The 27917-nt window shown below is 43.0% G+C and overlaps 1 protein-coding gene across 1 annotated transcript in view; it reads right to left on the bottom strand.

The window, feature by feature from the left end:
• MTMR10 (myotubularin related protein 10) overlaps nt 1-25633 on the bottom strand; it is a 436359-nt gene extending 410726 nt beyond the window's left edge. The window contains exon 1 of the mRNA XM_085644093.1: nt 25326-25633. Within this exon, the coding sequence (XP_085500219.1) occupies nt 25326-25382 (57 nt within the window). The 5' untranslated portion in view covers nt 25383-25633. The remainder of the gene's footprint in view (nt 1-25325) is intronic.
• Between the last annotated feature and the right edge of the window lie 2284 nt (nt 25634-27917).

Consider the following 27917-nt stretch of genomic DNA (forward strand, 5'->3'; position numbering starts at 1 on the left):
TTAACATACAGCTTAACAACCACATAGACCATTTCATTCTTCTTAACCAATAACAATCCGGCTTCCGGACAGGCCACAGCACTGAAACAGCCATGATCCACAGAATAGATGAAGCACTAAACATCCTTGATCAAAACGAAGCCTGTCTATTAATCTTGCTGGACCTATCATCGGCCTCTGACACCGTCAAACATGACAACCTGCTAGACCTCCTGAAACAAAGAATGGGACTATCTGGATCAGTTCTACATTGGTTCAGCTCTTTCCTGCAAAATAGATCCCAAAGTTTCATGGTTAATCAACCATTGTCAAAGCCCGTCCCAGTCACTTTAGGAGTCCCACAAGGATCTTCCCTCTCTCCAACACTCTTCAACCTATTCATGGAACCGCTCACTGAAATTCTCATCTCCGCTAATGTCCACTATCACATGTAAGCAGACGATACACAAATCTAGTTGAAAATCCACTCACTAGAGGACATCAAATCTCTAAACCTAACGCTACAGAAAACACAGACCTGGCTGGCCGAAAACCATCTGAAACTAAACACTCTTAAAACCGAATTCCTACTAATCGCTCCGCCTAACCAATCAACCATCATTCAAGACTGGATGAAACACCTAACAGCTCTCAACTGCCAACCCCTCATAATCGACTAAGCGAAATTGTTGGGAGTCACTCTTGATAAAAATCTAAACATGCAGAAACACATCAACACCGCAACAAAAGGAGCAAACTTTCAGATGAACACCTTGAGAAGACTCAAACCCTTCCTTTCCGCAAACGACTTCAAACTGGCGGTGCAAGTAATACCAAGACTGGAATATGGGAGTGCTTCTCTTTGCAGTCTCCCCAGACCAATGACTGCCCCCCTTAAAACCTCAAACAACACAGCAGCAAGACTCATCACAGGCTCAAAAAGAAACTGTCACATCTCTCCTGACCTTAGAGCCCTCAACTGGCTACCTTTCGAAGCCAGGATCCACCTAAAAATCGAATGTTTGACATACAAGGCCATACATCACAACACTCCAAGCTACCTGGCACAGAAACTACTACTATCCTGTGACAATAGATCCTCCAGGAGCTTCAATAACCTTCTACCGAAACCTCAACGTTTTGCCAAGAAGAAAACGTATAACTGGGCTTTCTCGGGTATGGCGCCCAGAATTTGGAATGCACTGCCCACAGAAACCAGACTTAATCCATCCTTCCTCTCTTTCAAAAAAGAAGTGAAATCTATTCTCTCAACTAAACTCACTTGAACCCTGTATTTAACTTGTATTTCTATTGTGTGCTCTCATTGAACTGTTTGTTTCCTCTATATGCCTGTAAAGCACTGATACCGGAAGTGTCTTGTTAGCGCTATATAAAACCTTCAAAATAAAATAAAATAAATAAAATAGGACTTACTTGAACACAGAATAGGGATATCTGGAATGTCCTAAAATGGTTTGCCTCCTTCCTAGACAGCCGAACACAAAGAATCAAGTTCAACCAATAGATGTCGACCTCTACGGCAGTCACCTTAGGAGTACCTCATGGCTCCTCCCTCTCATCTACTCTCTTCTAATCTAATCTAATCTATTCCTGGAACCCTTAACTGAAATGCTAAAGCTCTCCAATGTTCAATACCACATATATGCTGATGACACCCAACTATACCTAAAAATATCATCACCTGAGGATATCCACTCACTCAATACAACCCTACAAAATATACACAACTGGCTAACCAGAAACCACCTCAAACTCAACGCACTCAAAACCGAATCCCGCCTAATTACCCCACCACGAGGACACGCTAACATAAAAGACTAGATGAAACATTTAACAGCCTTCGACTGCAAACCACACATCACAGACTCCGCAAAATCCCTAGGAATAACAATCGACAAAAATCTCAACATGCAGGAACACATCAGTGCAGCCACCAGAGGAGCAAACATCCACATGAACATCATCAGAAAACTAAAACCCTTCCTTCCCATCGACGACCTCCAATCAGCAGTACAATCCCTAGTGATACCCAGACTAGACTATGGAAATACAACATTATGTGATCTGCCGAGATCCAGCCTAGCTCCACAAATCGCCTCATCCACAGGTAGAGAGATCCAGAATTGAGGGGCCAAGACCGCAAATCTTAGTCCCCCGTTTCTCTTACATTTGAAGGACGGGATGACCCAAATATTCAGATGAGAGGACCTGAGGTCCCGAGAAGGGACGTAGCGCTGAATCAGAGGATATGAATGCCGGACTGTTGCCATTAGAGAGCTTTAAAAGTGATACACCCCAGCTTAAATGCACAACGTTTGGCTACTGGGAGCCAGTGTAGACTTTCCATTAATGGCGTAACATGGTGCCATTGGGCTGGTGGGAGATTAATCTGGCCGCTTGGTTTTGCACCAGCTGCAGACGTTTTAGTGGATATGCCGGAATACCCGCATATAGTGAGTTGGCATAATCAATGCGGGAGATTAGTAAAGCCAGGATGACTTGGGTCAAGGCTTCTGTTGTCAGAAATCTACTGATCTTCCTGATCCTTCGCAACTGGAAGAAACCGGAGGAAACCACTGTCCCAATCTAGGCGTTTTCCGACCGGTCACTGCTGATAATAATACCAAGACCTTTGATTAAGCATGCTGGGAGTGTGGGGTTTACTAATTGGGGTGGCCAGAAGTTGGAGTTCCAGGGGTTAGCTGGCCCACCAGTTAGGATCAGCTCCATTTTATCGGGGTTCAATTTCAGATGATTACTAGTCTCCACTCACTTATAAATCGCATGGTGGATTGAAAATGGAGGACAGAAGATGCCGATTGATCGATATCAAATATCAATTGTAGGTCTCCGGCATAGTTGAAGGTGCCAACCTTCCTTTCTCCGAGCGAACGGATCGGGGTAGTAGTTAAAGGTTAAAAGGAAGCAGTGAAAGAGAAGAACCATGGGGTACTCCGCAGGTCAATTTCCTTTTGGGGGAAGAGATATTAGCAAGGCGAACAGTATGACAGCGTTTACTGAGAAAAGATGACAACATCTTAAGAGCCAGGCCCTGGATCCCGGCGTTACTGACACGGTCGATCAAAAAGTACCAGGGCCTAGGTAATGCGTCATCAGCCCCCCTCCTAAGTTCGTCCAAGACTGTGAGTTTGACGTTCGATAAAGGAGTTGAGGCAACTAGCCATGTGAGTTTCCGAACTTAATCTAAATAGGGGGAGCAGAGAGATAGGGCAATAGTTAGTTAGGGCTAGGGTGTCCGACCCTGGTTTCTTTACAATTGGGGCAATTTCCGCATCTTTAAATACATTTGGGACAATGCCCTGCTTGAGGGAGTTATTCAGGAGCAAAAGAGGTGGATCCGGGAAGGTGAGAAAAGCTTCCTGTAATATGCGCGGTGGGCAGCAATCAGTAGGGGAGTCAGATCCAACCTTCTTTAGTAGGCTAAAAAATACTTCCCTGGAGATAAAAGGGACCCATTCTAGCAATAGAGGGTGCCTACATATGAACGGTGGGGCTGTAAGAAAAATATTAGTAGGAATGCTATCCTTGATGATGGCAATTTTTTCAATAAAAAAAGGTATTAAGAGAATAACGTAGGGCTTGAGTGGGGGCAGGTTTTGCTGTGACCCTATCTGGCTTAGACAGTTCATCCACAATAGCAAAGATTGCCTTGGACTTATTGGCAGAGCTTAAAATCTTGTTGGAAAAATAGGCAGCCTTGGTTTGTAAAATGGCATTTTTATATTCTCTAAGCTGGGTTAGGAATATATCTTTTTGTCTGAGGAGTAATCTCGTCTCCTGTTGCGTTCTGCTTGACGCAGGGAAAGTTACTTCAGTTTTAGGTCATCAGAGAACCAGCGTTGAGCATCATGAGGTCTCATAATCTTGGTTTTCTTAATGGGGGCGAAGCTGTCACTGGAAGATTCAAGCCAGGATTTAATTATTTCTGCTTGGTTGTTAATTGGCTGCTGCTCTGATGGGCTGAACATAATAGACAATCTTATTTTGGACTGATGCAAGGGACTGGCTAATGTGGTATGTTCTGTGTTTCAGCAGGTTGGACAAAACTGTTTTTGCAGTTCAACAGGAGCAATGCCGTGACCTCAGTCCTGGTGACTAGGTAATGGTGAAGAAACATGTGCGCAAAACCTGTATGGAACTGCGCTGGAGGGGGCCTTTCCAGGTGATCTTAGTCACCAACACTGCTGTGAAGTGCGGAGGTCTCCCGAATTGGGTACATGTAAGCAACACTAGCTGAGTCCTATGTCCCCTTGATGATGCAACAACACCTGTTCCTGATGTACCGGTGGCCACAGTCAGAAAGAGGGATCCGGTTAGTCAAGCTGTTGGGGACTAGCAATCTGTAGGGACAGCACTCATTTGTCCCGAGGGGGGTCCGAGAGAGTAAACTGTAGATATCAAAGGGTCTAAGCAAACAAAGTTGACTGCAAGAGATACAGACCCTAGTGAAGGTCCTAGTGCAGCAAGAAAGTGAGTAGTACCCGGACACTCTTGGCCCAGAAGAGGTGAAATTCTGAGTTTGCCTTTAACAGTGTCCTGACATCCGCTCTTTCGACAACCTCCAACCCCTATCCACCCCACCCCCCCGCACCTTTGGAGTCCTCTTTTTCTCACTAAACTCACAATCGCTTGCACTGAACCATAATCTGCACTCCAATACTAAATATCTTGACAAGTCTATTTAGAAAAGTATATTTTATTACATAAAATGCAAACAAAGACCAGCTTTTGATTGCAATTATTAAAAATTGTTTAAAATCATAATGATACAACTAATTGACCATAATGTATGTTCATCCAAACTTTTCATAAAAACATTACAAGTATCTAGTGCTCACATCCATTTTAAACATATGAAAAAACAAATACGACAAACAAGAGGACAATATATCAATACATGGACTCAAATGATAGTGTTGTCAAAAGACAAACAGAACCAGAATACCGGCATATCAAATTGCTGATATCGAAAAGAGGACTTTGCGCCTGATCAATTGATAAAGATTGGTTTCTAAATTCTAAATAGAACAGTGGCATAAGAAAGGATTACTTGCGACTAATCACAGCCACCTCCGAAATTGAAACAGGAGATATTACAGAAAAAAACTGGGGGTGCACACCCATTGGAGAGTACATCCCAATCAGTCTTGCTTAGCCTGAAAGTTTCCCCCTTCCTTGAAAAGGTGCAACGCGATTTAAATAGGGCTGCATACTTGAAACTTCCCGGTTTGTATAATCTTGGATGTATGGTCTGTTTATGACTTTTATGAAAAAGTTACACATTTTATACAAGTCCTGAAGAAGGTGTCAAGAAAATAAAGAGATACATGAAACGCTGCGTCAACACACTGTCCTTTGACAACACTATCATTTGAATCAATGTATTGATATATTGTCCTTTTGTTTGTAGTATTTCTTTTTTTCATATGTATAAAATGGATGTGAGCACTAGATACTTGTAATGTTTTCATGAAAATGGACTTGTCAAGATATTTTGTATTGGAGTGCAGATTCTGGTTCAGTGCAAACTATTTTGAGTTTAGTGAATTTGACACATAAAGGAACTTAACTGTTAACTACCCGGTCCCTTCAGGTCTAACTGGGGTAAACTCGCTCTCTTTTTTTGGATTCTCTTTTTCGCAACCGCTCTGTGCCCTGAAGAAGGTGGTGGCTTCTTTGAAGCCCAACACCGAAACGCGCGTCGGCACATCTCAAGACATAGAGCTGCACTTACCGAAGAAAGAACTTTATTTACTTTCTCTTCCAACTTATTTACGTTTATCCAGAACATCTGAAGAAAATGCAACTTTACTGAAGAAAATGTACAGATTAGTGTTCTGTGAATAATATAGGATATATATATATACAAAGATATGGGAGAAAAAAAATGTTATGTATTGGTAGAGAAATGGTTTCTAATGAACCCAGGGTGATTTTTTATATATATATATATATATATATAACGCGGCTACTCTAAGTCAGTGATTGAGAAGGCTATAATTAAAGCTCAAGCAAGGGAGAGACAGGGGTTATTGGTGAAATATGGTCCACCTGTTACTAGGGACTTAAAACCTACCAATACAGCCAATCCACTTAATGAATTTAGATTCATTACAGGGTACAACAATCAACATCGGGAACTGTACCGTATTTTAAACAGGAATTGGCCAACATTAAAAAGTGATTCGGTTCTAGGTCCCACTCTGTCTCGAAGGGCCACTCTCACATTTAGCCGGGCCCCCACAATGAGGGATAGCCTTGTCAATACCAACCCTGAGACCATAGAAAAATCTACATGGTTGCAAACCAATGGGGGATTTTACAAATGTAAGGTATGCAAAGCTTGCACACACGGGGTTAACTCCAAAACCTATAAGGATGGATTCAGTGAAAGGAAAAATAAAATTGAGAAGGTATTAACCTGTAAAACTGAGTACGCTGTGTATGTGCTTCAGTGCCCATGTGCACTTAGATATGTGGGCAGCACTAAGTTAGAAGTGCACAAACGCATTCTACAACATCTTAGGGCCATTACGAACCAAGATAATACGTATCCGGTGGCCCGCCATTTCAAGGAGGCACACCGCAGTAACAACAAAGAATTATCATTCTTTGTTATTGATGCAATACCAGCTAGCAGGCGAGGAGGCAATAGGGAAGCATTGCTTCGTAGGTTAGAAACCAAATATATACTCCACCTTGATACCAAATGGCCAGCTGGTTTAAATGTTACTGAGGATTTGTACACTGGCCTTCACTAGAAACAGAAATCTAGCTGTAACATGCACACTTCGGAAAGGCCATTGTATTACGGTAACTTCTAGGCTTACTGGTCCTATTGTGCCCACGGATTTTATAAAATATTTTATAAGATATTTTACTAAATATCTTAGAAAATATTTTAAGGGTTTTAACACGCAGAGGTTGATATTTTATCTTCTCATGTATTATTTATTATTTTAGGTATAATAATGTTTACCAATATTGAGTTTTAAGGCAATGAACTTTTTATGATCTACTGTTGGTTTTATATATTGAGTTACAACTAATGAATGCGTGATATCTTCTATATCCTGGCACATTTGCACACTTTGCACCTTAGTACTTGATGCACTTTATTCCAATTGAACCTCATGATTGATAGAGTATCTGTTTACATACACAGTGATTTATGATTACATGTCATTGTAAGAAATGAAGCTATAAAACCCGCTATGTTCATTGGGAAGTCATTTACTGATAGCCCATATATACATATATTTATTGGTGGTATGCCTGGGCTCAGGCTACCCACTATATGTATTTCTTGAAATAATTAATTGCTGCTACACCGGTTTTTATCTTGCTAGAGTTTAAATTTAATATGAAAAAGTATAAACATATAAATTACACAAATTTTTTTTTTTTTTTTTTTATATTTGCACATATCACTAGGCACTTTATTACACCCTTTTAGGCTGACATAGCTGCAGGAATCAGGAGATTGATACAAATGCTGATTAAACAGCTGCAACATGGTGGGATTAAACCCGTTATTAACTGCTTTTTTATTGGTGAGATCAAATACATTGTTTTGAAGTATCAACACGAAAGGCATATTCAACATACAGTACAATACTTTTATTATAGTTGATAGCAGTGAATACACAAGATAATAATGTATTTTCATATCAGTGATTTAGATTTAACTATTTTACGGACTGCTCAAGAATTGCCATATTTTATGCTTGCGTGTTGTTAATTCTTTACACCCATCTATTGTAAGAGCATTGCTCAAGTGATTGATGTGCTATCCGCAATCTTTCTACCATGTCTATGCACATTTACCAGCATCACGTGCAGAGTGAGTTACGTCTACATATGGGTGGTTCTTTGTATTACACGTTGTCATGTGAACAAGGCTCAGGTAAAGCCGAAACGTTATGGCGACTAGAACGCGAGATTCATAAATAAAAAATTGCACTGAAGACCGAGGTCCGTGTCTGTAGTGTTGTGGATTGGTACCAGAAGCGGGCGTGCTCAACAAAACTGCGGAAAGTAGCGGATAGATAGATATATATATATAAAAATCACCCTGGGTTCATTAGAAACCATTTCTCTACCAATACATAACATTTTTTTTCTCCCATATCTTGGCCAGTGGTTCCTGTTCATAACCGCTACCTTTTATTGGTTTGTCTTGATAGTTTGGTTAATGTATGGGCATGATTGAAGTAAGACTGATTTAATGAGAAAATGTTGTAGTGTATTACGACTTGTTTTTGTAGTTTTTAGATTCTTGTTCTGATCCACCAGGGGGGGGGGGGAGGGGTGGATATGGGAGTGACACTATTGCATATGTGGCTCTACTTTAAAAAAGAATATGCATGTTCACTTTAACTTAGCTTTGTTTTGACATATTGAAAATTAGTCAAACACTATTGAAAATATATACTTATATATTCCATTTAAATAAACAAAAAAATGGTTTCATTTTCAATAAAACTCTTTTATATAAAGCATTTCTGATATCCTTTCCCTTCTATTCCACTTTGGTTCCTGTAGCAAATCTCTCAGTCACTTTCTTGGGGGTCGTTTGCTGTTGTGAGTTTGTCCTGAGACGCTGCACGCTCACTTTTTATTGTAGGCAGGTGACATTTATTCCCTTCTCTTTCAGGGTTTGGTTTATTGTCTGAAATTCTGAGAAGCTGCCTAACAACAGGACGGGTACCACCACCACCAACTGTTCCCGAACGTTCTGAGCAGCCTGAACAAAGTGATTTTGATGATGAGCAAACCACTGTGGGAGATCGAAAACAGCAAGAGTACCCAATAAACACTGGAATCTCTCCTAAATGCAAATATATATATACTTTTCTATTATTTCCCTGAAATTACTTGTTTAGCTTACAGTTTTAAATTTACCTCATTATGTTCCTGCTATTTTTACAATCTCTACTGAAACAGCAAAGATTAATAACATGGATTTTTTATCTTTGAATACTAAAACCTTACGTAATAATGTTACAATAACTGGTTTGTCAACACGTGTATAATAATGTTACAATAACCCGTTTGTCAACAGGTGTATATAATAGATTATTAACCCCTTCGATGCTCATGATGGAGCGGTTCCGTCATGAGCATCGGTTGGGCTGTGCTCATGACGGAACCGCTCCGTCATGAGGACAGCCCCTGGGGGAAGCGCTGGCGCTCCCCCCCTGGGGCATCGATCGTGCCCCCACAGACGGGGATGGCAGCGGAAGAGTTTCCGCTGCCACCCCCGAGCCCCCCCACGCTTCCTGGTGACGTCAGCGCGCGCCGACGTCATCAGGAAGCACTGGGACGCCTGGAAGCCATTTGCTTCCGGGCGTCCCAGCAGCAGCATCAGGTAAGTGGAGCTCTCCGCTGGGGACGCGGGGCCGCGGCGGTGATTTTCAAAGTATTGAGGCATCGGGGGAGAGGAAAGAGTATTTCCTCTCCCCTGATGTCTCAATACAGGGCATTCCTGCAGCACGATCGCGCACAGCGTCGCGATCGTGCTGCAGGAATGCCACCACTAGGCACCAGGGATGCGTTTTAGCAATAAAGGAAGCGACCCCTTGGTCAAGGGTCGCTTCCTAGGGCCCCATTATGTCTGCAAGACTTTTCTGCCCCCTCTTGGGGCAGAATAGTTGAATTTTCTTGCCGTTTCCGCTCCTAGGGGGGGCAGAAGAGCCCACTAGACACCAGGGATCATTGTGATATTGTAGGAAGCGACCCCTTGGGCAAGGGTCGCTTCCTGGGCCCCCAATATTTTTGGAAGACTTTCCTGCCCCCTCTGGGGGCAGATCGGTTTAATTTTTGTGCCGTTTCTGCTCCCAGGGGGGGGCAGAAGAGCCCACTAGACACCAGGGATCTGTTAGATATTTTAAGAAGCGACCCCTTGGGCAAAGGTCGCTTTCCTGGGCCCCCAATTTTAATTGAAGACTTTTCTGCCCCCTCTGGGGGCAGATCGGTTTAATTTTGTTGCCGTTTCCGCTCCCAGGGGGGGCAGAAAAGTCCACTAGACACCAGGGATCTTTGTGATATTGTAAGAAGCGACCCCTTGGGCAAGGGTCGCTTCCTGGGGGCTCAAATATTTTTCAAGACTTTTCTGCCCCTCCTGGGGGCAGATCGGTCTTTTTTGTAGCCGTTTCTGGTCCCGGGGGGGGGGGGCAGAAAAGCCCACTAGACACCAGGGAATTAGTGTAAATAAAAATCGAATTGACCCCTTGCTTCCAGGGTGCCATTTTTTATAATATGTATTTGGCCCACCCGCCCCGGGACAGAGTAGCCTTTATTTTCCTGCTGTTTTCTGCCCCACAACCCGATTGACCATTTGGGTAGTGACTTAGCATGTTATAATGTTTATTGTTATATGTTTTGTGAATTGCAATTGTAATGTTTTTTTTTTTACTTTTTAGTTCTAGGTGAAGGCGTTTGCTCTTTTCATTGTGCCGTTTTGTTACTGGTGGTTCTGCCGTTTGTGTAGTTTGGTAAGAGACTTTTTTTTTGTACAATGTAAATGTGTTTGATTTCTCTGCATGAATTTTTTTTGCCAATGGTGTAATAATAGCAGTATGTTTGTTTTTTGAGTGTAAAAAACGTTTTGCATTGGTGCTCGATGTGTATTTTGTTGTCTTGTGAGTAATTTGTTTTTTTTTTCTTTTTTCTAGTTGGATATCGTTGGTTTTTGCTGTGTCACTGCAGAGTTGGTTTCTGGTGAGTGCAGCGGTCTCTTGTAATTGAATTGTATAGTTTTTGAGTACATTGATCTTTGTGATAAAGGTACACATTTCTTTACTTACTTGGTTTGCACATTGTTGGTTGTTGTTGACTTGTTTGTGCAGTCTTCTATCTTAGTAAGTATAATGGCTAGCCGCAGGATTACTGCTCAGCAGGTTGTTGGTTTGCTGTTTGAGTCTTCCTCTGACCATGGTTCAGAGACTGACTCTGCATCTGAGGGAGAGGAGGCAGGGGACGATTCTGGCAGTGAGTTGTCTCTCCGTATGGAGTCATCGGATGATGAAGATACTCTTAGTGCGGATGAAGTGCCTGTGTTAGAGGAGGAGACTGATGTGCCGATAGTGCGGCAAGAGGCATCTGGGCTTCAGCCTGGGACTGCAAGGCTTCCCGTTGGTGTAGTGCGGCAAGAGGCTTCTGGGCTGCAGCCTGTGGCTGCAAGTCTTCCCGTTGGTGTAGTGCGGCAAGAGGCATCTGGGCTGCAGGCTGGGGCTGCAAGGCTTCCCTTTGAAAGTGATGACCTCTGGGTTGCCCCTGGCATGGTGCAGCCGGCATTGCCAGAGTTTACTGGTGTTCCAGGGTCTAGAGTGAATACTGAAAACTTTTTGCCGGTACATTTTTTTCAGTTGTTTATGGACGATGTGTTTTTGGCAGAGATTGTTGAGCAGACTAATTGGTATGCCGAACAGTTTTTGAGGGACAACAGTGCCAGTCTTAAGCCACACTCTAGAGCTACCCGGTGGACTCCCACAAATGTTGAAGAGATGAAGAAGTTCTTGGGTTTAACTTTTTTGATGGGCTTGCTAAGGAAGCCATCAATGTCTTCATATTGGTCTTGCAGTCCCTTGATGGCAACGTCCATTTTTCAGGCAGTCATGAGTCGTGACAGGTATTTGCTTCTGCTTCGGATGATGCATTTTGTTGATAATGGTTTAGCGTTGCCACGAGATCACCCTGACTGTGACCGTCTTTTTAAGATTAGGCCTGTCCTTGATCACTTTGTTGATCGATTTTCTGAGATTTATGCCCCTGGGAAAGAAATTGCAGTGGATGAGTCTTGGTGTTGTTGAAGGGCCGCTTGTTTTTTAGGCAATACATTCCTAGTAAGAGGGCGCGCTATGGAATAAAGCTGTATATGCTGTGTGACAGTAGGACTGGATATGTCTCTAATTTCAGGGTGTACACCGGTAAGGAATCCAGGATTAACCTCCCTGGTTGTCCGTCCACTATTGGAGTGACTGAGAAAATTGTTTGGGAACTTGATAGAGGATTTTTTAACAAAGGCCACCATTTATATGTAGATAACTTCTACACTGGTGTGCGGTTGTTCAGGGAATTGGTCAAAGTGGACACTGTTGCTTGTGGCCCAATCCGCTCTAACCGTAAAGTTTTCCCGAAAGAACTTGTTTGTCAAAAGTTTGTGCGGGGACAGTGCAGTGCGTTGCGTTGCCAGGAGCTTCTTGCTGTGAAGTTTTCAGACAGGAGAGATGTATACATGCTGACTACCATCCATGATGAAAGCACTGCACCTGTGACTGTTTGGGGTCAGGTCGCTGAAGCGCGCAAACCTGTGTGCATTTTAGACTACAATAGGCACATGGGTGGTGTTGACAGAGTAGATCAGAGGTTGGAACCTTACACTGCTCTTCGTAAGGCTTACATTTGGTACAAGAAGTTGGCTATCCATCTTTTCCACTTGGCAATGTTTAATGCTTTTGTTGTGTTCCAGGATTCTTGCCCTGAGTCAAAGATGACTTTTGCTAAGTTTCAGGAGTCTGTATTAGGCAGCCTTGTTGTAGTGGAACAGGCAAGTGTTCCTAGAGTTGGAGTGGTGGAGGATGTTGCTAGATTGAAAGATCGCCACTTTCCAGATCACATTCCTCCCACACCCTCAAAAGATTTTGCCAGTAGGAGATGTAGAGTCTGTTGGCGAAGAGGTACGCGGAAGGAGAGTCGTATGTACTGCCGCGACTGTCCTTCTCATCCTGCACTGTGTCTTCCTGCTTGTTTTAGAGCGTACCACACGCAAAAGAATTATTGGGAGCATTCATGAGTGGTAAAGTGAACTGCCTGGTCTGTATTTTTTGGATAATTTGATTCTGTTTCAAGGTTGGTGTTAGTGCAATGTATTTAGTTGCTGATTTTCTGTTAGAAGATTTGTATCTATTTGCGATTTGTTTGTGTTTTTATTTTTTTCTACAAAAATCCTAAGTGTGTGTAGGCTTGCGCTTGGCTGTTGGTGTGTGTGGACTGGCACTTGGTTGGTGGTGTGCGTGGAATGGTGCTTGGCTGGCGGTGAGCGTGGACTGGCGGTGTGCGTGGACTGGTGCGTGGCTGGTGGTGTGCGTGGACTGGAGCTTGGCTGGCGGTGTGCGTGGACTGGAGCTTGGCTGGCGGTGTGCGTGGACTGGAGCTTGGCTGGCGGTGTGCGTGGACTGGTGGTGTGTGCGGACTGGTGCTTGGCTGGTGGTGTCCGTGGACTGGAGCTTGGCTGGTGGTGTAAGTGGACTGGAGCTTGGCAGGCGGTGTGCGTGGACTGGTACTTGGCTGGCGGTGTGCGTGGACTGGTGGTGTGTGCAGACTGGTGCTTGGCTGGAAGTGTCCGTGGACTGGAGCTTGGCTGGTGGTGTGCGTGGACTGGAGCTTGGCAGGCGGTGTGCATGGAATGGTGCTTGGCTGGCAGTGTGCATGGAATGGTACTTGGCTGGCGGTGTGCGTGGACTGGTGGTGTGCGTGGACTGGAGCTTGGCAGGCGGTGTGCGTGGACTGGAGCTTGGCTGGCGGTGTGCGTGGACTGGTACTTGGCTGGCGGTGTGCGTGGACTGGTGGTGTGTGCGGACTGGTGCTTGGCTGGAGGTGTCGGTGGACTGGAGCTTGGCAGGCGGTGTGCGTGGATTGGCGATTGGCTGCCGGTGTGCCTGACTGGTGATTGGCTGGCGGTGTGCCTGGACTGGCGCTTGGCTGGCGGTGTGCCTGGACTGGTGCTTGGCTGGCGGTGTGTGTGGACTGGCGCTCTGCTAGCGGTGTGTGTGGACTGGCGCTCTGCTAGCGGTGTGTTTGGACTGGCGCTCTGCTAGCGGTGTGTTTGGACTGGAGCTCGGCTGGCTGTGTGTGAGTAGTGACTTTCTGCTGGTCACTACACACACTGCTAGCTGAGTGCCACTCCACGCAATCCATCAGCATGTGTAGTTGCTGTGTCTGGATTGTGGGCGTGTGAAAGTGATGGGCCCTTGAATGGCGCTGTGTGCTGGTGTGAGTTTTGTTATGTGATGGACCCGCGGCTGGCGGTGTGAATGGTTTTGTATGTCTCACACGTATGTAAGGTGTATGAATGGCCTGTAAAGAGGTTGGTTTCTTGTCGTGGCTTTACAGCTCACGAGCTGTGAGTCAATGGTTCAGTTTCTCGCCCTTTCAATTATTACCAGTGCATTTCATGTTTTGTGAAATCACTTGCTAATTCAATTGTATCTACTGAACCATCACTCACCCTCGTGCCAAATCCAACCAGTATGTGTGTGTGCTTGCGGATTAGATGGCTGTGCAGTAATATTTGTCTTTCTGAAGCAGGGTGTACCTTGTCCCTTTTTGGTGAATTTTGTACTTTGATGCTTTTGTACCTGCTGGTGCGAATGGTCTTGTTTGTATCACGTATGAAAGGTGTGTGAATGGCCTGTAAAGTGGTTGGTGCCTTGACGTGGCTTTACAGCTCACGAGCTGCGAGTCATTGGTTTGGTTTTTTGTGAATTTAATTATTGACAGTGCATTTCATTTTTGTGAAATCTCTAGTTAATAAAATTTAATACACTGAACCATGACTCGCCCTCGTGCCAAATCCAACCAGTATGTGTGTGTGTTTGAGGAATAGATGGTTGTGCAGCAATCTTTGTCTTTAGTTTCTCTGCCAAGGTACACTTTCCATGTAAGAATAACCCACCAACTGTAGATATTGTCGAAAACCCATGGGAGTTCATGGTGATGTCTCTTGTGAATTCAAAAAGTTTTTTTATCCCCAACGTCCTGCAAACCTCAAAATGTCTGCCACATTTTCTTTGCAATTTTACTCCAAAATTCTCACGCTGTAGGAACAATAGTTAATCTGGTTTTGCAAGGGGGGTCACTTTGGTTTTTGACCCGGTGCTCGGCGGCCATCTAGGGAAACCTACCAAACCCACGCATTTCTGAAAACTAGACACCCGGCGGCTTCCAGGGAGGTATGGCTTGCGTGGATCCCCCAACGTTTCCTTACCCAGAATCCCCTGCAAACCTCAATTTTAGCTGAAAAAATAAATCACTTTTTTCACACATTTTGGGGTGGGAAAGTTGTGGCATCACCGGGCTCACACAAATTTACCACCCTATCGTGGGCACTATGCATACCCACACAAGTGAGGTACCATTTTTTTCGGGAGACTTAGGGTAGTTCAGATTTGTAAAGCAACTGTTATTACCTATTGATTTTTGATGCATTTCTCCCTTCCAAATGAAAGACATTGTGTAAAAAAAAAGTCATTTTGAAAAATGACCAATAATTGTCATGCAAGTATGAGTATTCCCAATTTCGAAAATGTCCAAATATGCACTGTTTCTAAACTCTGTAATTTGTTCCCATTTCAGAAATACATAGGTGTCTTTCATACCGATTTTTCCATGTATACATTTTCCCACAATAATTGCTATATACCCGGAACAAAAAAAAAAAAACATTACAAAATGCTGCTCAGTTTTTTACTCTGGGTTCGTTGGGCTCTTGGTGAACCTACAAGTCCTATATATCCCCACAACCAGGAAGGTCCACCGGATGTAACGGTACATTGCTTTCAAAGAGATGTCATAATTCGAAGAAGTTACAGGTGAAGACGTTGACTCAAAAGGCTGCTTTTTTCAACAAATTTTTATTTTTTCCTATATTTACCTGTTAGTTTCTATAAAGAAACCTTGATGGATCTACACAAATGACCCCTTGCTGAATTCAGAATTGTGTCTACTTTTCAAAAATGTATAGCTTTCCAGGATCCATTATTGCTTTTCTACCCATTTTTACCGTTATCTGGAAGGAGGTTGAAAGCACAAAAAAATAGCAAAAATAGGGTATGTCCCAGAAAAATGTCAAAACTGTAAAAAATTTTGGATTTCTGACAAAAATCTGTCATTCCCTTAAAGCAGGAGAAATTGTGATTTCAGCCCCACAAACCCTTTTTTTTATATCATTTGCAGAGAAAAACCCAGACGCTTTCATTTGCAGCCACTTTTACCCATTTTTCACAAAAAAAACAATATTTTGCTGTATTTTTACTAATTTCTGGGAACCCCCTAGGAGAATCCACAAACCCTGGGTACCTTTAGAATTCCCATGATATTGGAAGAAAAGGACGCAAATTTGGCGTGGATACCTAATGTGGTCAAAAAGTTACAGGGGCCTAAGCGCGCACTACCCCAAATAGCCCAAAAAAGGCTTAGCACAGGAGTGGAAAAGGCCTAGCAGCGAAGGGGTTAAGCGAATATGTGGATACCATACAGGGCTTGAAAAATCCACTTGCTCGTATTTGCGAGCCAGATTGAATTAGGGTGAGCTATTTTTAGGTCCTACTCACCCTTTCAGGCAAGTAGGAAAGAAGACTGACGTTTGACCTCTGTCTCTGAAAGCAGAGCAAATGTGACAAGATAGCAACCTTAAAGACATCTCTATTGCTCACAAACTGAATGAGAAATAAAAATGCCTTTATATCTTGTTAACTTGTCACGTTTGCTCACAGAGGTAAAGTGCATTACAGTTAGGTTGAGTAGATTTTTTAAGTTACTAGACCTGCAGGTCTAGTAAGAATTTTTTGATTTTTCGAACCCTGCCATGAATGTTGGTAATTGCTATGTGTGTATGCAAATACATTCAACAGTGGCTGAGGGTGTATTAGCCAGCTTATTTTATGGTACAGGTCTTTACAGTATTATTATTCTGATCAAAACCGGACTCAAACTTAGGACATGGCTTATGCACTTAGAAATAACCTAACATGTAAATTAGTAAGAGCTCAGAAAATATTTATAAAACTTAGTAGAAAGTAGCCGAGATAATATAACCTTAAGAACTGATGCATTGCCTAAACTAACTCCTTGGAAACTACCGCAAGAAGACAAAGTACTAGAAGGAATGGCTACACTAGCTTTAGATTGGCAACATAAATGTAAACTTTGTACATGTAGGAAAATATCAACTATTAACATGAATTTTGTAGGTTCTAGCGAATATGATTTTTTTTTTAAATGAGTGAGAACTGAGGAAGATACTTAGAGGGTTTTGATCCCATCTTTCCTGAAGTATATTATATTTGCCGAAAGAGGTCAATCCCTCCACAGAGGCTGCTATAGTCAAAGCAAGAATATTATCTGAAGTACAAACCCCATTTCAAACACTACTGTTTTGTGTATTCCGGAACAGGGGATACAGAGCCAAAGGAGATCAGTTCTCAGGTAAGATGTTGGCCTTCGTCTCGTGGGAGGCAGTTTGGAATATTGTCTAGATGCTTGGTTGTCCTTAACCTCAGATCCTTAGGTCATTCAGACAATTCAGGGTTATTGCACAGATCTTTATCAGATTCCGACGCAGTGTCATTTTCTCCATCCTCCTAGTTTCACACAGGAGCAATTTCTACTTGTTTAACAGTAGGTGAAATCTCTTCTCTCGAAACAGGCTATAAAGAAAAAGAAACTACTTTCGATCCATCAGGTTTCCTCAGCACCATTTTTCTATTACTCAAGAAGAACAAGAAGTATCAGCCAGTTATCAATCTAAAGGTATTTAACAATGTAGTAGTATACCATCATTTCAAGATGGAGATCATTCTTCATCTCAGAGATCTACTTCTTTAAGACGATTGGTTGGTGCATCTGGGTCTCCAAGACACTGGACAGTTCCTGTTCATCCATTCTACAGGACGCTTCTTCAATTTCGATGGGGTCAGTCCTTTTACGGTTTCAAAACTCTACCTTTCAGTCTCTCTTCAGACCCTGGGTAATTAACCAAGGTTCTCAAACCAGTAGTAGCCTTCCTCAGAAGTCAAGAAGTAAGACTCATTGTCTAGCTCGACGAATTCTTAATCATGGCTCAGACAAGCCTTATCTTCTGGTGCAGCTGCAGCTCTGTCAAGATCTTTTATCAAGGCTAGGGTTCCTAAAAAACATTCAGAAGTCTTTTCTGGTTCCGTTACAACATCTGGAATTTCTAGGTTCTCAGTCTATTCTCCAACTCCCTCAACAAAAAGTGGATCAAATAAAGGAGGGAGGTACATTACACTGTATCTCTTCCTCCGTTTTCCCTCAGATCGCTAGTTCGTCTCATAGGACTTCTGGCTTCCTCCATTCAAGCCATTTTTCCCGGCCCTCTGCATTACAGGGCCTTTCAGAGGCAAAAGATTTGTCATCTGCACAATCGTTTTGCTTACTTAGATCCAGTAATTCTAGATTGAGAATCCAGGGAAGAGCTTCATTGGTGGCTGAGTCAGTTAGACGCTTGGAATGGCAACCGATTTTCGATGCCGCCCCAGATCTAGTCTTAGAGTTAGATGCAAGTCAGACCAGATGGGGTGCAAGATGTGGTCAACTCTGAACTGGAGGTACATTGTCTCATCAGGAGTCATAATTGCACATCAATTGCTTAGAGATGCTTGCAGGTTCCTTTGCCATCCAGGCCTTTATAAAAGACAGGGCAAAATGCACAGTACTTTTGTGAATGGACAATCGGTTGGTGGTCAGGTACGTAAACCATCTTGGAGGTACAAGGTCCAAACCTTTGGCAGTTCTTGCCAAGAATCTTTGGGATTTTTGCCTCCAAAGGAACATTTCTGTCAAAGCAGAGTATCTTCCAGGCAAACTGAATGTGGTGGCGTATTGGTTTTCCAGATAGCTTCACGTTTTGAGCACTTCAAAACTTCATCCTTTAGTATTCAATTGACTTACTTTGATCTTCGGCACCCTGTCAATAGACCGCTTTGCTTCCCGTGTCAATTCTCAATTTCCTTCCTTTTTCAGTTGGAGACTGGACCTACTAGCTCTTGCCACAGACCTGCTCCTTCAGTCTTGTCCTCAGTACCTCCTTTATGCCTTGCCTCCATTCCTTTTTTATCGACTGAGTACTTGCTCAAGTCCGCAGACATCAGTCGTCCCTTGTTTTGATCACCACCAATTGGCAGTCTGAATCTTGGTATCCAACGTGATTGGAACTATCAGCAGACCTTCCAGAGCGGATTCCTCCTTTTCCCAATTTACTTCTCAACCCTCAGGGTCTTCGTCACAATTTCATCCTAGAGGGATCCCTATCCCTCATAGCGTGGAAGATTTCGGGACATCCTAGAGAACCCCAGGAATTTCATAGGAGGTTCATTTCCTAGCCTCTTTGGCGTCACAAGGGAAAGCCTAGCGCACCATTAACACATACAGATCAGCAATCTCTGCAGAACATGTCAGGGTGGATGGAAGACCTATGGGTGATCACCCGCTAGTCTGTCGGCTGTTAAAGGGAGTATGTTTTGCTAAACCACCTGTACCCAAGTATATCATGTGGGATGTTGATTTGATATTACAATTGGAAGAAGCAGCCGGGTTATTGAGAGGATTGCACTACCCAGTCAAATCCCTATCCTTCTGTGATATTGCCCACCTCAAATGGCCAGCTACCATATGACCATAAAGTTAAACATTCATACAGGGGGTATGAGAGGCAACATGTATAGACAGTAGGTTACAAAGTCTCTGGTTTGAAAGAATGAGTCTACGTCGCTATTCGTGGCTTGTGTGTGTCTTTATTGCCGGAATGCTGGGTTTTCATAAATGCACAGCCAACGCGTTTCGCCCAAACATGGGCTTCTTCAGGGCGATTGAAAGGTATTGTAATCTTGCCAATGTAAAGTAATGGTATCCGCAAAGATAAAAAGTCCATGTTTAAGACGTAGAATCTCGCCATGGTAAGGAGATCCGCAAAATCAAGGTCTGTGTCAGGACGTGGATTGAATATAGGTATCCTCAAGGCTAAAGGCACATATCGGAATATGCAGGGGGCTCCGGAGTGGGTGCTGTTCATGGTCGCGGTGACATGTTCCAGCGTGGCGGGATTTCAGGTCATGATGGTCGGCCGGTTTTCGATGGTGGGGAGGCGTGTCGTGTCTGTTCGCTGAAGTTGTCCAGGGGTGTGGAATTTAATAAAATATCTACTTGTCCATAGGGCAAGTTGCTTCATAAATCTACTTGTCCTGTAACAAAATCTATTTGTCCCTTTTGTGACATGTTATGTGGTGACAAATTATGGCAGAAATCTCATTATATAAGAGCTCCGAAAAAGCCTCTCTGATTATGCCAGGGCTCCTTTCATAGTAGGGTTTGAATACTAGCAATTCCCTTATGTTGCCACGTTTCCGCAGATTTACATACTGGTGCTGAAGGTAATAGTAAGCAACAGTTCCAGATTTGGAATGCCCTTTTGATTCTGTGCAAACCTATTAATTTGCATGTTTTAATGGTTTTCACAACTCTTTTCTAATCTTTTCCCATACTGAGAAAGGTTGCAAATTTACTCCTGACAATGACAAACCTGAAACATCTTCCAGGGTTGGGATAAAATTGGTTGGAGGGAAAGTGAACCTCCAATCACTCATATTTTCCCATGAGCAAATCTACACCTGGATATTTGCCCATGCTAAAATGCAGTTCACAAATATTTTCTAGGACTACTAGTTCTTGGCCTACTTCTGTAAAGTCTTGTGAATTCACGAAAGCCGTATATCTGCACTTAATGCAAGGACATGAGATCGTTAACCTTGACTTTTTGTGTTTATTAAAATTGTCTCTTTTGGTCGATCGGCTAGCCTCACTGTGAGTGACAGCATTCTGTTCTTTCACAAGGAGCATAATCAACACAGTTGTTTTGTTCAGCGCCAGGAACCACTGTGGCAATGTATGCTTTTTGAGACCAAAACAATTTTGGCTTTTGCCAATGTTTGTTATAGAGGGCCCGGCAGCTCCCACACCAATAAAGTTTTACAAAAACATGCCAAAACAAGTCACGCATTGACAAAACCAAAAGAATGACCAACAATTTCAGACCTATTAGCTTTACCAATGCTTGTTTATTTTTATGTTTCCCATAATCTTATAAAACTGGTTGCACTCATTTTCCGTTCTGAAGATTATTTGGAAATACTAGCATACAGCAACACATTTTACTAAATGATCCTGCAAAAAAACGTAAAATATTACAATAGTTTAGCTAAATGTTTTAGCATTTTTTTGTGAACATATTATTTTGAAAGCAAATAATCATTAATCTTGCTTTCAAGCTTCTGCATATATTTGCATCTAATAAGAGAGCATTCTGGGAGCAGTCTACATAGTCTCATATTGCTACATATTGAAAACATGTGAACACATTTTTATACTGGAACCACTGTCAGCAGTACAGTCTGAGCTTACAACATGTACTTAGATCGCTCGCCCCAATAATAAAGGTTTTGCATTAATTAACCATAAATACAAGTTTGAACAGTGTTCACACATGAACACAAATATTTCCTTAACTTCAGGCAATGCCTTTCCCTGATCCATAATGTGCTACTGTAAACTGGCAGTCAAAAGGTTTGTGATGGGCCTACTAGTCCCAAGGACAAAATACACATGAAAAACTTGTTGCCCTTGACCCCAAACAATATGTCTTGGGCGTCGGGCTATAGGAATTCCACATACCTGTTGTCGTAGAGGGCCTTGATCTTGAGATGGAAGTAGGAGCTGAGCTTGTTGCAGAGTTCCTGGGATGGTGTAACGTCCGTGGCTTCGCTGGGGGGTTTGGTGAATTGCTGTATGACGTTGAAAAGTTCTTTGGCGTTGGAGAAGTTCTTTGGCATTGGAGTGGATCTTGTTGTTGATGAAGGTCCGCTTGGTGTCCGTATTTGCCGGTGGTATTCCTTCTGGGCGTTCTTGTGGTTGTTCAGGTCTTCCGGTCATACCAGGTTTTCTCGAGGCGTCTTGCAGGTGCGTCTGGCTTCTTGGAGTTCGGAGGTGAACCAGGCGGCCTTCGGTGGACGTTGTTTAGCAGGGTGGAGGATGGGGGCGAGCTTGGTCGACGCAGCTGGAGATCCAGCGGTGGAGTTCTTTGGCTGTGGAGCTGGCGTCAGTCATGGTGCTGGGGGGTCTAGGCGAAGGGTGGTGTTGAGGTGTTTCTCTGCGATCTTGCTCCAGTTCCGACGCGGCGCGCGGTGGGGGGTGTTTGGATGCGGCAGTGGTATTGAAGGTGAAGTGTACGCAGTGGTGGTCTGTCCAGAGGGGCTGCGTGGTGTGGCTGAAGCGGATGCTTGTTCCTCCTGCGAAGATGGGATTGAAAGTGTGTGTCCTACTCTGTGCGTAGGGGTGGTGATGAGCTGCTTCAGTCCGAGGTTGGAGAGGTTGTCGAGGAGGGTGGTGGAGTCTGGGTCGTTGCGGTTGAAGTTCTCAGACGTTTCTCCTTTTCACAACTCCTTCTTTCCTTTCAGGAACCCCACAAACAAGTTTTTGCTCCTACCTTGTCCCATTGGGTTGGATGGGTCCTGTCCTTGGCTGGCATATCAACTGTTTCTTTTGGCCCCATTCAGCAAGTGAGGCTATGTCCTCCAAGGCTTTCTGGGAAAGGGCAAGTTTACATGATATTCTCAGATATGAAGATTGGTCAAACTCTAATTTGTTTAGAACCTTTTACAGTAAACCAATTGCTCATTCGTCTGACTCGGTTATATCATTGCTTTGAACTAACATAATATGAGCCTTCGGTCTTGTAATAAAATTGAGTTTTTCCTGGCCTTAGTTTCTGAAAGTCTAGATTTTATTAAAGACTCTGAGGCGAGTATTATCCCACCACTGTTTAATTAACCCTCCTTGGTCTCTTTATGTGCAGTACCAGAGCCTTCAACAAGTTTGGCTGCGTTCAGCTAACTCGATTGGTGCATTTCCTCCTCCGGATTTCTTGATCTACTTTTGCAGTTCCAGACATGGGTACTCTTTTCCTAATGAGCATCTTTAAGGATATGGGGACTGTGACATCAACTTTATGTTTTGATTTTGTCTTCAGAGCCTCATCTTGATTGACTCTTGCAAGAAAAGAGAGCTTGTTGCTCTCCGGCAAGATAGTTATTGTTATACTCAACATCTTATTGATGCAGTATTGTGATGTCATATAGTAGTTCTTTCCCACGGTTTTCAGGGTAATGATATTTTCTATTGACTGCTGTGTTTATTAAAGTAGAAAAGAAAGCCCAATACTCGCCTCTGTGTCTTTAATAAAACCTCGCGTTTCAGACACCAAGGCTAGAAAAATCCCAATTGTAGTGCAATTATACAATAAAAATGAGCTAGGAAGTTGAAACTTACACAGATGATAGTCGAGACCTTAATGATTTTAAAAAAGTAGAAACGATTTTATGTAAAATGGTTTTTAGGAATAATTTAAATGTATGGCTGTTGAAAAATTTGTGGAGGAAGACAATAGCTAGCGTTAATTAATTTTGTGCAATAATACACTGGTGAAAGATTTTTATTCTTTTATTATGCAATAATGATTTAATGCATTATAATTTATTCTAATTAAGTTGAATTCTCTTAGGAGCTTAATTATGCATTTTAAGCTTAAAACTTGTTCTTTCTTGAGCTGCAGTTTTATCCTTAGCAAGCATAATAATTCATTGACATTTTGCAAATGTTGCTTTATTTTTTCTGTGCATGTTTCAGAATACATACAAAGAACATTCTTTCAAACATCATGGTGGAATGGCTTGGTGGGAAAATCAACACTCACCCAATGCCATAGTCTATTACATTGTATATTTCCGACCGTTGACTAACCTGTGCGTTCTGGAAAGCCAAGTCGTTCATATGAAATGCTTGGGAAAGAATGCAAGAGTAACTAAATGTATTTTGTGGTTACATACGGAAAGTTAACGTACGTTGGACTGACTAGTGGAGGGAGACAATGTCATTAAGGTGTCGTAATCACTATAAAAGTAGAAACCCCAAAGGAGGGGCAACGCCATATTTTCTCTTTGGTAACGAAACTCTATACTATCTTTTCCTTTGGTGCAATGCAACACTCACATTTCTCCTAACTTGGACTGCCTTTTTGCTGATGCTGCTACATTTATGCAGTCGACTTAGAATTTTTTGTGCCAAACTAATTGAATTGTGCTTCTTTTTCCAATGCTCATGGACTTGCCCTTAGACGATTTTAAAACTGATTCTTCTACCCCTTTGCTTTGAATCTTTAGATAGGACTAAACTAATCTTCTGCCTTTAATGGTGGTAGAAATTGGTAACTTTTTGTCTGTTTGTTTAAACCATCTTCTTTGGATTTGAACCTCTGATAAAAATGTGTAGTCTTGCACTACAAGTTTTAATATTCTTGACTGAGATGCTTAAGAAATTGATTTGTATAAATTTCATAACATTAATACAATAAATAACTATCTAAATTGCCTGAGTTTATTATTGTGTCCTGGTGTTCTTCATTTAATACTGTATTCAATTACTCCTTTAATCTAAATGCATTGTAGGGAAAAATCAGTGAATCTTTTCAGAATATACAGTTCTGCTTCTTCTATTTTGTATCGGAGTAGCAGAGCTCCTAGTTTGTTTTATTCTAGTTAGACTTAATTTCTTAGGGAGATTGGGTCTACCCACTGCGATACTTTACTTGTACAGTATGGTCCTGAGAGCAGTGTATTTGAACCTTAAAGTTGCCAATTTTTGGTCCTCATTGGGTGGCTAAAATTGTGTTTTCGACATCCGAATTCGAATTCCCACCGCTCCTATCGACAGAGAAAGATCCATCAGAGGACCATTAGCCTTTGTGGTGAGAGTAATTGTATAGTCCATCTGACTGTAGGAGGCCCAGTGCAATTAGAGGGATAGAGGAGTGAGTAGTGAAGTGGAAGTTAAACTTGAAATACTTTTACCGCTTACACTGGATCACTAGCATGAAATCAACAACACCCATGTTCAGTTTAGTCCTCCCACCTGAAACAATGTAGAACTGTTACTCTTAGTGACAACACCTGAGTACACTGTGCAAACAAGGTTTGCGTTTGTAGCATTTGGACACTGTTCACTTAAAAATAATGCCACGTTTTCATATAAATCACTAAGCACGTTGCTCCAAAGCACCTGCACTCCACCCCATCACTCCACACTAAGTGGAGATCTAATATGAATTAGAACGATTAAAGTTAGGACCGTGCTGCAATTCTTCGAAGTGCAATGCACAGTGTACCTTGCGGACTAGTATTTGCGAACGGAACCCCTCAAAAAACTCAACGTTCTGTAGAAAAGTCCTTTGAATTGACATGAAGCAGGTGCAGTACACAACAGAGGAACAGCCCCCCCCCCCCCCCCCTCGCCAAAGCCACCACAACGCAATACCAGGTGCAAAGCACAGCACAGCTAATGGACACGGTACGCTTCGCTCTAAATCCCCGACAGAAGACAAATCACGCACAAGTGTAACATTATAACCCAGACACTTTGACGACTGTGCTGCCCCTCCCTCCGAAAAGGACACTCACCGGAGGGGGCAGAAGGTAGGATCGGAAGGTAGGCTTCGGGGGTTTCAAGGAAAACATAGTCGTCTCCTGGTGGGACAGAAAGTGAGGATCCGCCCCTAGCTCACCACTGTGGATCCTGGAGGCAGTCCGCCCCTCAAGCAGTGGCCACTGGTTACTGGATGTAACGGCCCTCTGTTGCGCTTGACTATACGATCCCACAGAGCTGCATTATCCCCGGAGGGTGCACTGCAGGCAGTACTCTCCGGGGACCTGTGAACCTGCTCTGGCAGCCATGGGCTGGGGCAGCTCACACCCTCAGAGACATAGACAAGGGACTAGCTGAGAAGGCTGAAGCGGCTGACACTGGAAGACATAAAAGTAGGACAAGCGTGAAGGGCGGCATTCGCTCACTTGAACAATAGGAGTGTGGGAGAGGAAGTATCTGTTATAAACTTAGAAAAAGGTTATGCACATTGCTGTGTCCGTAACCTACATTTAAGACGTAAAGATATGAGTAAATCCTAAAGTAGTGTTTTTTTCAATGACATTTTCTGCAGTACTGTCGTCTTTTAAGTAAGATAAAGCGTTAATTGTTTCAGAACACTGCGCGTGTAAATATCCATTCAAATAGGGTAGTATAGTAACAGTGAATGAAGTGGAAAAAGTAATACGGTTTGTAATACCATCTAATTGCAGTCCTTGGAAAGCCGACTGAATACACTAAACATGAATGTGATGCTACGGTAAACGGATTTCTTGATTCATTCCCATCTCTTTTTCCTCACAAATACACTCCATTTCAAGATGGCCGTTCCTCTAGTGTCTAGAGGTTATGTAGCTGCTTTTAGTGTGCGGAATAGATTGCCGTAATAAGAGTCAGATTTTTCTGATTTCAAAACTTTATTCGGCAGTACAAAGTAGCCATATGAGCATACAAATTATGCATTGTCATGCAAATTCTCTATAAAAGAAAACAACAGCACCTCAATTCATAACACCGTCACAATTATTACAAGCTCATAAAATTACATTTTACACATTTACACTGATCACAATCAATTTGAATCTCATGCTGCAGGATAAAAAATTATTAAAAGGCTAATGCAAAAGATTATTAATAAAATCAGTCCACTAACAAAATGCAGCATAAATTGCTTAGCCTTGTCAGTCCTGCCTAGTACCACACATCAGGTGTTAGACAAACGCATTAATCACACATGAATAGGGCCTTGACCATCTGTGCACTGTAAGGAAATGAAGCAGAGTGACAGTGACTGTCGGAGCAGCATGTAATTAGGCGGGGCTGTGTCCCAGTGCTCATTACTGAAAGAGGGAATGAAGGACAGCAGATCCCCACAACTGCCTCAGTCTGTCATGTGGCCTGTAATGTTAGGTCGGACGACAGTGATTGGAACAATGATGGCTGCAGGTCTTATTTTCCCTTATTTATTTTATTTTGAGAGTTTTGTATAGCACGAACAAGACCCTTGCAGGTATCAGAGCGCTTTACAGGGCAAGTATATGTGACAGAAATATACATAAAAATAGAATAGGTTAGAATAATACAGAAATAGTAGCTATTACAGACTAGCAAATATATACACAGATGTTTCAATAGTTCAAGTGAATTTAGCCAGTAGAATCGATTTCACTTCTTTTTTTAAACATGACGCATATGGGTTCAATTATGCAAAAGTTGGTCGCACACTGCTCGTCACACCAGCAAGTTGCCCCAAAGGACTGTGGTAAATGTGGTGGCGACGGCGGGTACGCCTATGCCACGATGTGTAAAAAGAACAGTATGTGTTGCGTTAGCCATCCCTGGACACGTGTTTCGAGGTAGTTGCCTCTCGTCAGCAGGGAGCAGGTCATTGTGAAGGGGTGCCGTGTGGACTGCCAAAATGTAATTAAAACAGGTCAAGTACCTCTCATGGCGCGCAGGTGCAGATCCAAGGCTCGTCAGCCCGTTGGCTCAAGGGAGCCATAATAAATTATGCAAAAGTTGGTCGCACACTGCTCGTCACACCAGCAAGTTGCCCCAAAGGACTGTGGTAAATGTGGTGGCGACGGCGGGTACGCCTATGCCACGATGTGTAAAAAGAACAGTATGTGTTGCGTTAGCCATCCCTGGACACGTGTTTCGAGGTAGTTGCCTCTCGTCAGCAGGGAGCAGGTCATTGTGAAGGGGTGCCGTGTGGACTGCCAAAATGTAATTAAAACAGGTCAAGTACCTCTCATGGCGCGCAGGTGCAGATCCAAGGCTCGTCAGCCCGTTGGCTCAAGGGAGCCATAATAAATTATGCAAAAGTTGGTCGCACACTGCTCGTCACACCAGCAAGTTGCCCCAAAGGACTGTGGTAAATGTGGTGGCGACGGCGGGTACGCCTATGCCACGATGTGTAAAAAGAACAGTATGTGTTGCGTTAGCCATCCCTGGACACGTGTTTCGAGGTAGTTGCCTCTCGTCAGCAGGGAGCAGGTCATTGTGAAGGGGTGCCGTGTGGACTGCCAAAATGTAATTAAAACAGGTCAAGTACCTCTCATGGCGCGCAGGTGCAGATCCAAGGCTCGTCAGCCCGTTGGCTCAAGGGAGCCATAATAAATTATGCAAAA

Source organism: Triturus cristatus, chromosome 3_1 (genome assembly GCF_964204655.1).
Source record: "Triturus cristatus chromosome 3_1, aTriCri1.1, whole genome shotgun sequence".
NCBI lineage: Eukaryota > Metazoa > Chordata > Amphibia > Caudata > Salamandridae > Triturus > Triturus cristatus.